Genomic DNA, 16,045 nt, shown 5'->3' on the forward strand with positions numbered 1-16,045 from the left:
ATCCCCAGCCCCCAGCTCTTCTTCTTTTGATGATCTTGGACCCCACCTGCAATTCCCTATCTGGGGGAGAGCAGGTGCTGACCTGAAGCTGTTCCAATGTAGAGGACGTTACCTTTGAAGATGATTTTAGAGAGTGTGTTTTTTTAAGGGAGGAGAAGGGGCTGCTTTTTACACTTTTAGGTATATAACTATTCAGTTATAACAGTTTTTTGACAATTTGTCAGATCACTAAAATTATTCTTCCCAAAAGAAAATCTTCAAGTAGCTAATGGGTATAGGAAAAAATGTCCCCCATCACTACCCAGCAGAGAAATGCCAGTCAGAACCACAATGAGATCCCATCCTCCCCAGGTAGAGTGGCTGTTAGCAAGGAGACAATAATCACAAAGCTGGTAAGGGTGTGGAGAGAAGGGTGGTCTCACACACCGGTGATAGGAGGTGCTTCATACGGCCTTGAAGAAAAACAGTATGGAGGCTCCTCAAAAAACTAGAAAAACGACATGATCCAGCAGCGGCCACTGCTGGTGTCCACCCAGAGGGAATGGAGCAGCATGTGGAGAAGACGCCTGGGCTTGTAGTATGTATGACATCCCCGCCCTCAGCACACGGGACGTGGGTCAACCTAAGCCTCTTCAGTCTTCATTTTAAAGAACCAGCCACATCATGACATCTCTCACCGCTCTCACACTTTGTTTGGAATATTACATTAAAAAAAAATAGGAAATCCCTCTGAAGGATTTGACCAAGTCATAAAGTCACATGACAAAACACACCACCACCACAACAATGAGGAACAGCTCTAGGGACTCTAGAGAGGGGCTTCTGATCTGTGCCCCAATCCTCTGAGTTCCCAGGAAGTAATCCCACATGTGGCGTGAGCAGCCTGGGACCTTGGTGGCATTCCTAGTGCGTGCAGGTGGTCCCCAGCCTGTGATCTATGCCATCTGAAGGGCTTATGTTTTACAGCTCTTCAGAGCACACCGCACGGTGCCCACGGCTATGGGTTCCCAGGGAGCAAGCCATCAAACTGACACCAGCTCTGGAAACCACAGCGGTGCCTCTGCAAGATGAATGGGCTCAAGCTGTCCTTCACCCCGTGACCATATACCTGGGGCGGAGTGTTTGGAGGTAGTTGAGGATCATGGTCAAGGCAGGTCCTTCCCTTTTCATCTTACAGAATCATCCCAGCATGGCCCCAGATGGTTCTCGCACTCGTGGGTAAACACCATTTGTCACTCAGAATGAGAAGCGGGAAGGGGAGGTTAACATACCTATAGATAATACATGCACTGTTCCTGCATGTGTCACAGTTAGCTGTGTCTTGCCCCGTCCGATATGAAAGCCTACAAGATAAGAACAGAAGAGTATTACAAGCGGTGGCTGGGGGTCGCTGGCCGCACAGAGCAGATGCCTCACACCAGATGCTTCCCAGTGCCAAGCTTGTCCCCGTCCTGGAAACCAACTGATGTGTGTCCCCAGTTTGTTCCTGTCCCTGCATTTATTGTACACAAGCCTTGCAGCCTCTGAAGCTGGCATGATCTTTAAATTAAGTTTAGGACATAGAAATAATAATAATTTAGAAGCATAAGCTACTGGATGAAGTATATAATCTGATTTTGTTATAAGCACAGGGAATTTGGGATGTTTCAGTGCAGCTTTATATTTATAATGTTATGAAGAAACTTTGAGGGAAAACCAGCTGTAGACCTGGGTGGTGACTCCCTGGCTTGCTCAGGCCCACCCCTGTCCTGCGGCAGCAGAGTGGGCATGAGGCCCGTGGGCTGCCTCCCCTGCCTGCTTGGTCCAGCAGGCCAAGAGGGGCTTCACACTGCCTTTTCTTTTTGTTTTTGGAGGTGCTGGGGATTGAACCCCAGGCTTCATACATGCTAGACAAGTGATCTACCACTGAGCACTAGGATTTTACATTTTTAAATCTTTGAAAAAAGTCAAAAGAATATTTGTGAAACAGGCAAATGATGGGAAAATAAAATTTCAGGGTCCATGAGTGATGTTTTAAATTTTGACAGTAAAACTTTTGAATACATTTTTTTAAAAAATATAAAGACCTAGACAGTGGTCTTCCTGTTGCCTCCTGGTCTATAAATCCCAGAGCGTTTACTGCTTGCCTCCTGGGTCCTCGTGAGAGCATCCTGCTGCACTGTCAGCCCTCTGACTTACCCTCGCTGGCTGCATTCTCTGGGGAGTTCTGTGCCCTACGAGGCCAGATGGGTTTTGGACTGTGCATGTGTGTGTATGTGTGTGTGTGGTTTTTTTTTTTTGTGTGTGTGTGTGTCTAGGGGTCGCTAACTCTCCCTGCTGCTAAAAAGTAACCTTGGAGTTTATTTGTAGTTCTGTTGTTATATAAACTTGAAAGTGTGAAGGGCGTTTCTGGGGCAGGTTGGAGCTATCTTGCACCAGTCACCCCAGGAACTTGTACAGGGGGCTCTATGCTCTTGTGGTTTCTCCCACCTACTTGGGTTGGCCTTTCCTCTCTCATATTATCAACATGCAGGTATAGTTTTTCTGCAAATTATTTTGTACTCAGGGACAAACAGAATAACAGGAATCTGTTAAACTTGTGGCTCAAGAAAAGCTTCCATCCAAATTGGTTTCTAATCACTGGGGGTAAATTTACACACACAGAGTCACTCAACAAAGTAATAGTGTGCACAGAGAGTTTCTGTCAACAGCAATAGTCAACAGCTCTGTCACCTTCACTATGTACACTTCTCATGTATGCATCATGGGTTTTAAATCGAAAATAACTTTTGTTTCCTCATTCTATTTTGCGTTACATAAACATTTGACAAAAGGATTGTCTGCTCATGTGTGATTGTCTATGAGCTCCAGAAACTGGAATGTGACCTTTGAGTCCTGCTCATTTTGTTAATCGAATGGCCACCTCTGCCCCAAGGTGTTGCCAAGCATTTCCTGAGGTTCACTTATCTGAACAGGAACTGGGATGATAATGACCGGCTCTTCCTTTCCCTACCATCATGCCTTACGCAGGGAGCAGATGCTTGCCACCTGGCTGTTTCTTCTCCCTTGTCTTTGTCAAGAGATGGAGAAATATGTGGCTATGCCCTTGCCTTCCCCAAGGGCCAGCCCCAAGAATGCATGGCTCCTGGCTGCAGATTTGTCCAGCCATGCAGTCCCCCTACCCAGGGCACAGCCCAGCCCACCCCAAGCTCCCAGGCCTAGTGTATGCCCAAGGCTTTTTTCTGTCCAGCTTATCCTCCCTGAGCTTGGCTCGAAGCTCAGTTTTGAACAAGGTCATTTTGCACCATGAAATGAGTGCAAGAGTTGAGCCCCGCCCTCCGCCACATGTTTGTGAAAGTGCTGTCATCCCCTTGGCTGGGTTGCTGAGGTGCTGCTGCTGTCCTGCTGTCTGGTGGGCACACGACTGTGGTCTTTGTGCTGTCACACCAGGCTGTGGTGCTTAAAGAAGGTGGAGTTGGGTGTAACTTCATTGCTGTCTGATGGCACTCTCTGAATTTCACTCCCATAGACCTTCCTGCCCTAGACCTCAGGACAGATCTCCACGGAGCCTCATCAACACCCACATCCCTCTCTGCTCAGTGACCTCAGAGTTTGCAAGTGTTGTGCTGACATTGGAGCCTAGAGTCTTCCAATTAATTGTGCTTCCTCGTTTCACAGAGGAGAACACAGTGACACTTCAGGTCCAGGATCTCATTATTCTTAGACCCCAGGCTTCTGGTGCTCAGTGTTGCCTTGCTTGGGACCTGTGTTCTGCACCTCGTGTAATTGGCAGCTTGGTATTGTCAGAGAATCGGGCAATGACAGGACAAAGGCTTCAGGCACCTGAGGTTCACAGAAGATTGGCCTCACCCAAGCCCTCCTGAGAAGGCTGTCCTAATCACCCTGCCCAGCGGACGGTTGCCCCTTTAGAGCCAGGAAGCAGGAGGGAGTTATTAAGTGCCTACCAAGTGACAGACACCATTGTGGCCATGAAGAAGGCATGTGAGTGAGGTAGGGCCTTCTCCCAAGGCCTATAGTGGAGTGGGAGAGCAGGCGGTCAGCACCAGGTACAGGAGGATGGCAGAATGAGCAGTTAGGTTCTGTATAGTAGGGGGTGCTGTGAGGAGTGGCTCTGGCTTGACCCCCATGGAGGTGGCGTCTGACGGGAGACCAGGGAGATGATAAAAAGCAGTCAGTTACTGAGTGCTGCAAACAGGACCCCCAGTCTTGGCATCCTGTAGGGGGAGATGGCAGCATGTGGCAGGACAAGACCAGAGGCCAGTGTGGCTGCACATGGTGGAGGTGAAGCCAGGTCACCCAAAGGGGAAGCTCGCGGGACATGATTTTATATTTAATGGCAGGATGAGAAGGACACTTCTGTCAGCCCTCTCCTTCCCTGTCCTGGGACAGTGACAGCATCACTGTCCTCCTCTTTGCCCTCTCTAGTTCCTTCTATCAACAAGGAAATCGGGTGGTCAGTCACATTTCTACCATGTCTGAGAAGTTATTTTCAACTCCATTCCAAGAACTTTCCCTGGAGAGACCCTTTGGTATATTTCAAAAGTTTTTGTTTAAATCCTTGTTGTTTAAAGGAATCAAATGCCTGGGGTCCAGAAAAGCCCGTTTGGCCCGTGCCACATGGCTCAATCAAAGGCTGCTGCCACAGCTAATGTCAGCCACTCTGTGCCTGCTGGAATGTCGTGGCGCACACGAGTGTTCTCGGTAAAGGGCCTGCAGCTCTGCATCCCACTGTGCTCCTTGGTTGGTCGTCCACAAGTGTCCTCGGAGCTTCCAAGGATCATTTCATGGCCACATTAATAAATGGGCTGCAGCCACTGAGCAAATAAATGCACACTCCAAATACAGACAAAGCAGGGAAGTTCTGTGGGACAGGACACACCAAATGCTCTGCTGGGAATCCCCTATGTTCCCTTCTCAATTTGGAAACATGTCACGAAACCAGTGCTTGGAGAGGGTGTCTTTCTATATTGTCATTGCCATGAACAGGGACAGTCCAGAACCCTCAATCTGCTAGAGTAGATGCTTGTCCAATGAGGGGGAGGTAGAGATCTTTAGTAAATTAGACGCTCTGAGATGTTAGAGCTTAGGTTATTGATCTAAAAGGTGTGAACAAAGCATTTTGATCAGACATTTTTTTTTTTTTTGTCCTGAAAGTTGAGTGCCTCCTTTGTAAGGCTCCCTTCCCTTTTGATTTGAGAAGTCCCTGCTGTTTGTAGGTTTATGACCTCACTCCTGAGATGATTCCTGGTACCTTCTGGGTGTTTGGCTAATATTAGTTTTGCCAAGTCATTCTCAATGTTTGTGTTCTTCTACTGAAATCCAGAAAAACACACTAATCTAATCAAAGAATTCCAACTGAGTGCAGAAAGAAGATGAAAAGTGTAAATTGTGAAAAGTTCTCTTCTCACCCTTCTCCCCTTTGGGCTCTGAGGACAAGCACTTGCATCCTACATAGGGGTGCTGTGGCCCTGGTCTCATCCCACTGTAGACAGCTGTCATTCGCATCTGAATGAAGGAGGTTACTTGAACTCAGCATTCAGCATCTAGGAAGCACCAAGGGTCCCAGGTGGGGTCTTTCCTGTTGGCGATTTCAGGTTTTCTGTTCTGCTTGCCCTGTAGCTGCCATCGCCCCAGAGCATAGGTTCAACCCAGGGACCAAATCAGGACCCTGGCCCTCTCCTTGCTCAGTGTTCTTTGAGCACTCCTGTGTTGGGAGGGGTCTCCTTGAAAGTTAGAAGACACTAGACATGATGTATAAAGTTACCAGGGACGTCAAGGGTGACTGTGTGGAAACACACGGAGGAGAGGGACTTGATGCTCTGTTCAAACAAGACCGATCTAGACACGCTAACTGTGGTGTCCAGTTGTTGAGTCACTTCCACTTCTACTTTGTAGCGAGCCAGATTCTTCACGAGGCCCTTGCTCTACTTACAAAAGCAGAGTGAGTATGCTTTACAGAACATAGCTTGGTGCTTGGGGCATCCCCATCCAAAGAAGACCTCAGGGCTACTTCCCTGCAGTGGCCTGGGTTTCTCAAGTTTAACTCAGCATGCCAATCACCAGGTTTTCTAGCTACCTCCAGTTCTTCAGTTGTCAATATGGAAAATCCCAGATTATACAAACATATATCCTGTGTTTACAAGTATATAGCAAATAAATATCTGTAGACTGAAATATATTTAAAATAAGTTATGGCATATCTATTGAAAAAAGTGTTGGTGACAGTTTTCTGCATGCAAATCTTCAGTTATTCCTTTCATGGGTCATTAGCAAAAGAGGGGCTCAGAAGCAGAATTTATAAAAGAAACAAAGAAGGGAGTCCCAGGGTGGCGCTGTGCAGCAGTTTTGGTGGCACCCATAGAAATGATAATAGATAGACAGCTGCCAACCTCAGCCCAAGCTGCACCAGGGACCTGTCCTGGGAGGCAGGGGACGGGAGTGGCAGATAGCAGCAGCTCCTTTGTGAAGGTAGCAGGGAGAGCTAAGTTGGCAGGAAGGGTGTGAGAAATGTCAGGGGAAGGTCACAGGGAGCTTTCTTCCTGGCCGCCCATCCAAGCTGCCCAGGGCCTCTGGCTGACACCTTGAAGAAGGGTCTGAGAAGCAAGACAAACAGCTCCGAGCAAAGCAAGACAAAACTAGGCAAAACATTGTTTGTTAAAGATCAGGAAGGGGGACTCTGCCGTCTCTGTGCTGTTATGGGAAGCAAAGCCCATCAAAGTCAGGATTATCTCCAAGGAGAAGAGTTGTTGATTGGGGTTGCTCTTCCCATGCTGACAGGAGCCAGAGTGTTGATTACTAGGTGGACTTGAAGGTGCTGTTCCTGTGGCCACCATACTGCCTGCTGCGTGATCTGTCTGTGAGGTTTGCTTTCTCTTATTACGTCGTCGTCTTCTTTTTTAAATTGAGGACCCAACCCAGGACCTTGCATGAGGTAGGCAGGCACTCTACCACTGAGTGACATCCCCAGCTCTCTAAGATCTTAAATTCTCACCAGCTGTGGTGGTGGCCACCATCAACCCAGCAACTTGAGAGCTGAAGTGGGAAAATGGCTGGATCCTAGGAGTTCAAGGACAGCCTGATCAATAGCAAGACCCCATGTGAAAAAAAAAATAGTCATTTAAATTCTCAGTTGAAAATCCTCTGCTCACCTCCCTGGGTGTCTGCATGGGATGTTTGAGTAGGTGCAGTCAGGCTGCAGAGTTCAGAAATACTCTCACAGCATTGCGAGTAGATTGGTGCACAATGTGCTGTGGACCCCTCCCCTGAAGTTCTGCACAATGCAGGACACAGAAAGTGACCCTGTGACTTATTTGCTGTCTTTTAAATGTCCTTTTAATTGTTAGAAAATTCAACTTCTAGCCTGTAAATAGATGTCATTTTGGATAATGCTATAGACAGGGCGTGGCTTCCAAATGTGGCCTTCAAAACAGTAGTGACACAGGGTCTTGGGATTGTCACAGGGCAATTCAGCACCACGGACAGCACCATGAGCCCAGGTCTTCCTTTAACTCTAAGGTCTGTGTATGGCCCTAGGCTAGGGATGGTGGTCCTTGCAAAAATGGAGCCCCCAGGGCTTCTTTTCCACGATGTTCAGGTGTTTCACTTGTTGTCTTGATTTTGATCTCTTGTTTTCTCTGGGCTTCTTCACTGGGAGCCAAAAAAAATTTTTTTTCTTCTGCATTGTTGCCCAGCTGTCCTATTTTGATAACTAAGCTGTCATTTATGTCAGCATCTTGAAGACTTTTTCACTTAATAGTCTCAAAGTGACATTAATTAGACACGTGGAATGACACCTCTACAATTGTGCATGTGTGGGGAAAGTATATTTTGAAAGTAGTCCATGTCTGATGTTTAAGGGACCTGACCACCCTCTGCTATAGATCTGGCTTGTTCCTGTATCCACTTTCTCACCAAGAATGTGCCAGGACATGTCCTGAAAGTGTACCTTGTTCACTTGCTAAAGTGAGTTTAAACCTTCTCGAGGATCCGTGGAAGCTCAGCTATGTCTGTTGTAAATGTTTGAGCTGTTAACTGCCAAGATTTAGGGAGCATCCAGTGTAAGGTTGGCAAAAAGAATGTGAAGAATACAAAGTCAGTTTTCTTGGCCAATTCAAGGTCACCTGTCAGTCAACAAAGGGGACCCAGGCCTTCGTGGGTGTTGGTCTGACAGCTCCCTCTGCCCCCATAGCATTGGGAGCTGTCTCCTACCAGGGGCAGACTTGCCAAGTCATGCTGTGCAGCCTGGTGGCCTTGTTGACCTGGGCTCTCCAAGCAGATAATGTAGGTGTTAGTGGCTAAAACTAAGGATGTGTTCTGGAAACCAAGTCACAGTGTCCTCTAATTTTGGCAAAGATTCGTGAGGAAGGTGTTTCCCCTGCCCTGGAGACATCCATGTGGCCCCCTGCTGCTGCCTGCTTGGAGCTGTGCAGGAGCCCCCTTCAAATGTTCTGCTTGTGACCTTTGGCCAGTTCTCAAACCACCTTCCTCCATCCACTTTCCTCTGCACCTAGCATTCTGCATTGACACAGCCCTTCATAGCCTCTGCTTGCCCAACTGATGTCGCCACGCCAGTCACAGAAGGGATGGCAGTGGAGGTTCGTACATGCACGGAATGAATGAGCAAATGAACCCAACACAGACTGAGAAGTAACTTGGTCTCAGCAGCCCTTCAAGAGTTGATTTAATCTTTGTTAAATGAATCTCTAGACAAGTCACTTTGTGTCTTCTGCACTCAGTAGCAGTATCTACTAAAGTGACTTTAATGTGGTCCCCAAGTCATGTTTGTGTAGAGAATGCTAACACCGGTGTTATGCACTCCATGACTCTGGTTCCTCTATTCTCCAGCTCATGTTACACTTTGGTTTCCCATAGTCATCTAGGCCATCTCTTGGGGGAAGGGCTCTCACTGAGATCAGACACTTTGTTTTCACACACGTTCATGCATTTCCCCTAAATATGATCGTGTACATTCCGAAAATTTCTTATATAACACAGAGTCTGCTCTAGGTGATTATACCAGGCGAGATCTGTTTTGAGGATGCAGTACTAGGACTCAGAAGACGGTCCCTCTAAGAACCATAATGGGAGATTCCACAGCACTCTGTGGCTGATTCTCTGTACTGCTTAAAGCATTTTGAGGGCTAGCCTGAGAACTCCAACCCAAGTTATAGAGAAATGAGTTTTTGGAGCACATTCTTTGAACGAGTTAAAGGGAGTCTTTGTTCATCCTATTTGTCTTCCCTACATTTAACTTCCACCAGAAGGTGAGCTTTTCAAAATCATGCATGTTGCATTCTCCCAAAGCCAAGAATTGGGACGGAAATGCAAACCCCATTCAATCTTAACATCAGGATGATTTTCAATAATCCTGCTTATTTCTACTGAGGGCACTAATCAGAGACCTTAAAGGAGTTTGCTACAAAGTAACCAAAACAACAGTTCTTGTTGCTCACAGTGTGCCCAGTGCATTAGCACAGTGCAAGACCCTTGCTGGGGGTCAGTTACCTGCATTTATAAGAAACAAGCCATGCTCTCAAGATACTTAAAATCTAGAATGAAGAAATTGCTTCTATGCTTGGGAAGATAGCTGCCATGACTTAGGAAAGGTAACCGTCCTTCTCTGGTACTGTTGACACTGCTTATGCAAATCCCACCCTTCATGGCAGCTCCACATACCTCACAGTAAATCCCTGGCACTTTCTGAGACTCAGTACCAGAGTGCACTCTAGATCCACTCCAGGTACCTTGGCCATGCGATGGAGCCCCTTTCTTCTGCAGCATTGATTGAGAGCATTTCGCTGGTGGGAAACGTGTTCTGGTGCACCTTCCCACCCTAGGCCTGTTGCATGGTGCCTTTCTCTGGCTGGGACATGGTGTGCCAAGATGACGGGCTCCTTCATGACTGGAGAGGGCCAGTACCCTTTCTGCCCTGCCCCCTTCCAGCTCTAAACTCCCGCTCAACCCTCATTCCCATGGAACCTGCCAGAGCCTTCAGCTGCTGGTTCTCCTGACATCCAGAACAACAGCACAGTGAGAGGGAGGCTTCCTGTTCTCTGTTCTCTGATAAATTCCTGGCGCCCACATTGGGGCCTGGAGTAGAATGGGTGGTAGAGAACTGTTCTTTGAATAGTGATGGGATGAATGAATGAGTGAGTGATTGAAGAGTCTGCATGAACAGCCCTCGGGGTTAATGGGCAAAACTCCCCTTTGCTTCTGAAAAGCAAAACAGAACCGTGGGTTCTGTGACATTCCCGCTGGGCAGGGAACATCTGTCTAACAGTCTTACATTATCCCATGTAAAATGTTCCCGAACAAGTGGGGGAAAAGGTCAGTCATCTTCTGCCTCCGAACCCAGTTATGAAAATGAATGGCTTAGCCTTGCACCGCAAGCAGCCCATCTTCGCTTGCCCAGAAAAGGTCATCCCTTGAGCCCAGGAGCAATCCTGTCAAGCACGTTTCGCTGAGAAACACCCTTAATGAACTTGGTTGCTTTCTTTAGATGGTGTTGACAAATTAACTTTTATTGGCCTAGCAGCTCCCCAAATGTAGTGGCACTATAATTCTGGGGAGGCTGTGGCTATTAGGGAAGCTTTTAATGCTTGTTTTCATTACAAAGAATTAAAGTGAAGCAATAATGGTGGTTGGAAGAAAAGCATCTCAGCCAGGGTGAGATCCAAGCCGGGTAGTCGCCCTGTCCCTGCAGAGCAGGCGCCATTAGTGGGTCTCCCTTGCTCCCTTGCTCATCCTCTGTCTAAACTCCAGGGCTACTTCTTTATTTTCTTTGTCTCTCCCCAAGGCCCTACTCCATCTCTTGGCTGGCTTCCTTGCACACAGAGCCAAGCAAGGAAAAGGGAATGCATTCTCATTATTGTACATACATTATTATTACTGTCAGAAGTGCAGGCAGATCTGGAGAGGAAAATACAGAGATGAACACTATTATTAAGGCAAGACTTTTTTTTTCTCCTTTAGTTTTTGTTAATCATATTATCATAATATGCAAAAATCAAGAACAAGAATAATTATTATTTTGTGTGTGGAATGCCTGGCTATAGTGTAAAGGAGGCCAGACTTCCATTTTCTTTTACACATGAATGCAGTCAGGAAGAGAGTGAGTTCAAAATGATGTCAATAATGATCCGAACACGTCACTGGCCCCAGAAGGCACCGGGTGGAGCTGGTACTGGGAAAGACAACTTTTGGGGGGCTGAGCTGAGGCCAAGTTGATTAACTTGTCTTCCTGGAGGAGAGTTAAAGCTGAAGCTATAATTTATTGGAAATTAATGAAAATGAATGTTGGTACCACAGGCTACCAAACCAGAATGAAAATGAGACTGTGCATATATGGTATGATAACAGACTGTCCCTCTGGGCTATCACTGTTTTCTACCTGAGGACTATCACACAGTCTATAACTTACAGAGGTTTTAATTTTAAAGTATTAGTGTTGTGCATTTGCCAGTTGTTCTGTTGTTAAATATCCACAGAGGCTTTTATCATTTATTTATAGTTTTTTATGTGTGTGTGTAAATTTTAGATCAACCTAGTTAACAATTTTAAGTAAGAACTTACTCTTCTTGCAGCTTCGAGCTTTGTTTCAATGGCCTGACCTTGCATTTGTTATTTAAACAAATGCTTCAGAGCTCTTGTCGCTGAAGATTAAAATCTTTAAATTTCAGTGTGATCATTTGTACAATCCTTGATATTCAATTATAAGACTCATCTGGGGAAATAGTCTCATGCTGTTGCCAATGAAATACTGACTTAAAAAAATTTTACTCCAGTTTGATTACAATAACCCATTTTTAGATCATCTTTTCCCAGGATCTCAATTCTTATAAAATTTTTTTTACATCTGCTTTTTAAAAATATGTGCAAAGTTTATGTTTACAATGCATTGAAAACTTTGCTTTAATTTGTTGCTCACATGAATTTAGGTATTGATTTGAGGAAGTCAGGCCAGGTGGATACCTAGGGTCACCCAGTGGGCCATGCCTGTTACAAGGCTCTATTGGATCAGCTTACCCAGGCAGGTGAATTCTGTGTCCTGCTACCAAGATCTTTAGGTTTAGATCAATGGCTTTGATTTTTTTCTAAAATTATCCCAGAGAGGGGCTTCCTCTTATGATTATGAGTCCTCAAAAATATACTTTGTTCCTGGGATACCTTGGAATGGCAGACCCTGCTGCCTGGACCCCTGAAAGTATGCTTTCTCCAGAAGATGAAATCAGCATAAGCCCCTACAGGTCTGGGGGCAGGAGCCTCTATAGACCTTCAAGTAAAGGAGGAACCTAGACTTGCAATATCAAGGACAATACCTGCTGTTTCCCTGTGTGTTTGTATCAGTCCCCTCACTCTAAGGGGACTGTGCCATTTTTTCCACACGTTTGACCTTGGGGAAGGTACTGAGCACACCCCCCTCAAGTTTCCTGATAGAGATCATTCCTATCTTGAATTTTTAAAAAAGATTTAAATAAGAAAAGTCTGCATGACTGGCATTTTGGAGGTGCACCAAGTTGGTGAGCTGTGTAGGTGCTCTGCCAAGAGGACTTGCTGCACTGGACTCTCCCTCTGGCCCATTAGGAAATACAGCTCAAACCTTTTTTTCCCCACAGTTTAGCAGAAATCGCATAGGATTTTAAAAAGTATTTGAAAACCAGAACTTGCATTTCATTTATTTTAAAAAAAATCTGAATTCTGGGACACAAATCCATAAATTCCATAAACGTTCATGTCATGCCTTGAATTGCTCATTTTATCTGCAAATGGGATGTCTGAATCGCCTAGTGGCTCGATGGTGAGGTTTTTATTCACCTACCAACTTGAAAGGCTGGGGAGGTATTTGAAAGCTATTTTGGCATTCTGCACAGGAAGATTATTTAAATTACATTTTCAAGTATGTGTGATACCTACATGAAGCCCAGAGCGAGAATGTGAAATGTGTTTTATATTCTTACAAATACATTTTTACTTTATTTTTCAAATTAGGGATGGAAAGGCTTATTATTTTTTCTAGAACTTAAAAATAGTCTTTACAGAGTTATCTAAATATAAGCTATAGAAAGGCTCACCATGACCCTGTGAATTTCACATCCTTTCTAAGAACACGTTAGAAGGAATGTGCTACATGCTTCTACTTCAAAAGCACAAAAATAATGGGTAGAGTCGGGCTTTAGGACGTGAACATTCTATCACAGATCTGTTGCATCCAGAGTTGGGGGAATGGTTTCCTTGAAGACTGTTCTGAGGATGCAACCTGGAAGGCCAAGGCTGACTCTAGCGTTTGTGGCTGTGCAAGAGATAAGCAACTGACGAAGTGTCAAGAGGAGAAAGGAAAACGGCACGTTAGGATCATCGTGCACCTTGACGGAGACCTGCCGAGAGGGCTTCTTCTCTTACTTTTTATCCTCTGAAAACTACTACAAGGATTTTAAGATGGGCTGAAATTGTGATATCTTTAGCCATTCCTGCAGACTGTGTTCTGGGAGCAGAAGGGAACCCCCGTGGTGCCTTTTCTTGCTTGGACCCTCTTCTTTTCATGTCAGGAAACGCAGCCCCGGGGAGTGTGGGCCGGGAGGGCTGCTCTCTGATAGCGGTTTTGCCCCTGACTCCAAATAAACGTGTCATGTGCTTTTCTCTGAAAACAAGTACAAACCTTGTTGCCCCCAGTCTATAATCCTAAAGCCTTCCTCACCCCAAATAAACGAGCCTAGAGAATAAACCCAGAGAATAGCGGCTGACATGTCCAGCCTGTGCCCTTGCTTAACCTCCCTGCATCTTTGCACTGGAAAGTCACTTCTCAGTGAGAAAACGATGTCTATGGCAATGGAGTGACTGAGAGCAGCCCCGTTCCAGGGGCAAGGGCCTGGTCTTCTGCCTTTCATCCAGCCTCCAAGAGCAGCGCCAGGCTGCACTCCCAGGACTCTGCTGCCCGGGAAGTGTCTCAGGTTCGGAGGGGTTGGCAACCCTGCCCAGGCAGTCAGGGGAGGGTAGGTCAGTGCCACGTTCCCAGCTCTGCCCTGGCCGACCACAGAGCGCCAGTTATTCTGCTCTGTTCCCCTCTTGAATCTCATGCCCTGAAAATGCAGCAAGCTAGTGCCCTGGAGTCTGACCTCAGCCGGCTGGCTGCAAGGGTTTAAAATGTTTTGGGTCACAGTAACTGTGGAGAGAGCCACCGAGACGGATTTATCAAGAATATTAGAAAATGAAGTGCTGACATTTTCATCCCGTGCAAATACAGAGTGCGAAGGGACAGGAGGAGCATTTGGCAGAAATCTGAACCCTTTTGCTTCTGATCTCGTGGCGAGTGCTGCTTTCTCTCTGCTGCTCACAATGCCCTGATTTTCTGTGATGCGCCACCGTGCCAGAGCTGGGGAAGGCAGCCTTCAACATCCCAGAGATCCACAGGATTATTTTCAGGACCACGGAGGCTGGGGAGGAACTGTCTAATGCCACCGACCCACTCCTTCAAATGTGGCCATTCCCAGCTAACCGGGTGAAAGACTTCCATCTCTATTAAGTGGGTAGGCTTCGGCAGGAGCAACCCAATCATCGTTCTAGACACTACACAGCCAAATTGGGATGGGATCGCCTCACTGTGCCCAGCTCTTCCCTAGGCTCCCGGAGGGGGGAATCCAGAGAGTTAATAAGTCGGAATCTAATGGAAGATCTTCGGATTCTACAGCATTTGTGCCTTGGCTGCTGCAGTAGTGCACAGTTTCCATGTTGGTTCTCTCTGCTCTGTGACTTAAACAAATTAAAAGTGTCCCCTTATGCTTCCTCCATAATTGTGATGCAGTATTTATTCTGTTTGGGCATGGGCGATTAGGGCAAATTCAGAGAGATTTCTTCATCCCCTGGCAGAGCCTCCTGAAGAATGCCTAATTCTGAGTGATTTGTCAATAGAAGGACATGAGATAGAGCAAGCATATCATTTCTATCCATCTAGCATCAATATCTAGGGTTAAAGCAAGTCACAGCATGCAGAATGTTCTGTCACAGCCCTTTTCATGGCTTCAAGAGATGCCATCATATATACATATAAATTACATATGTGTGTGTAAAACACAAACATAGAATTCCCAAACCAGTCCCCACAGGTTGTATAGGCTGGTGAAGAATTAAGCATATACTTGGATAAAGGATAAGGGTTCCGTGAACCCTTCAGAGGCAGTCCTGAATGTATGCGACTGTGATGTCTGCTCATTGCCTGGCATGTAGGACTTCCTTGGTAGAAGCTTCTCAATATGGGGATGAAGGTTTGAGAGCTACACACCCTGGAGGGCCAGCACCAATCCATATTCTGGCTTGAGTGCCACTTAGCAAACATGGTCATTACATTATAAAGCATGTAATAAGAGTCCACCAACTGTGGCCCAAGGCTCAAATCTGGCTTCTGCCTGGATTTCTATGTTTTATTGGAACATAGCTGAGCCCATTTGTATATGGATCGTCTGTGGCTGCTTTCAGGTTACATTGGCAGAGTTGAATCATTGTGTCGCAGATTGTATGGCCGTCAAAACCTAAAACACGGACAGTCTATCTCTGCAGAAAATGGTTGCTCACTCCCCCATATGGGAGGAACTATCTCAGACCCTCCAGAAGTCCAGGTGCCTGGAGCCTCGTCAGTACCTGTTAAATACTCAGGTCCTCATAAGACCCTTCTTTCCCCTGTCACTGTTCCCACTTCTTAGTGATTCAAAGGAAAACCAGAGTTGAGCAGGTGTTAATCTAGGACTCTGCACGGATGTGCATGTAGTATCTTCTTCCTGTCCTGAAAGCCTGCCCTCATGGAGCCCTGATTTAGAGGGGATTCTCAAAGCTTCTGTTTCTGTTACCACTGTATTCCCTGAACTTGGGAGAACTGGCCTGGGTCACCAAGAAACGGCTCCTTCTCGGTGAAAAGGAACCTGAGTAACAGGGAGGTGTCTCCACAATGGCATGGCAGGAATTGAGGGAGACTGTGGATCATGGGGATCCGAGCTTTTCCTGCAAGCCATGGATCCCTGGGGCTGGCCTGTTATTTATGATTTCTCCTTTCAATTCA

General features: G+C 46.3%; 2 protein-coding genes across 5 annotated transcripts in view; one reads left to right on the forward strand and one right to left on the reverse strand.

Annotated features, from left to right (window-relative positions):
* DOCK1 (dedicator of cytokinesis 1) overlaps positions 1 to 16,045 on the forward strand; it is a 458,484-nt gene that overhangs the window by 208,518 nt on the left and 233,921 nt on the right. The gene's annotated exons all lie outside the window — the stretch shown is intronic.
* The window catches only part of INSYN2A (inhibitory synaptic factor 2A), a 56,083-nt gene that overhangs the window by 15,861 nt on the left and 24,177 nt on the right, over positions 1 to 16,045 (reverse strand). The window contains exon 3 of the mRNA XM_081267096.1: positions 1,272 to 1,343. Coding sequence (XP_081123222.1) covers positions 1,272 to 1,343 — 72 coding nt within the window. The remainder of the gene's footprint in view (positions 1 to 1,271; positions 1,344 to 16,045) is intronic.

This window comes from Spermophilus citellus (assembly GCF_964194105.1).
Source record: "Spermophilus citellus genome assembly, chromosome: 15".
Lineage (NCBI taxonomy): Eukaryota > Metazoa > Chordata > Mammalia > Rodentia > Sciuridae > Spermophilus > Spermophilus citellus.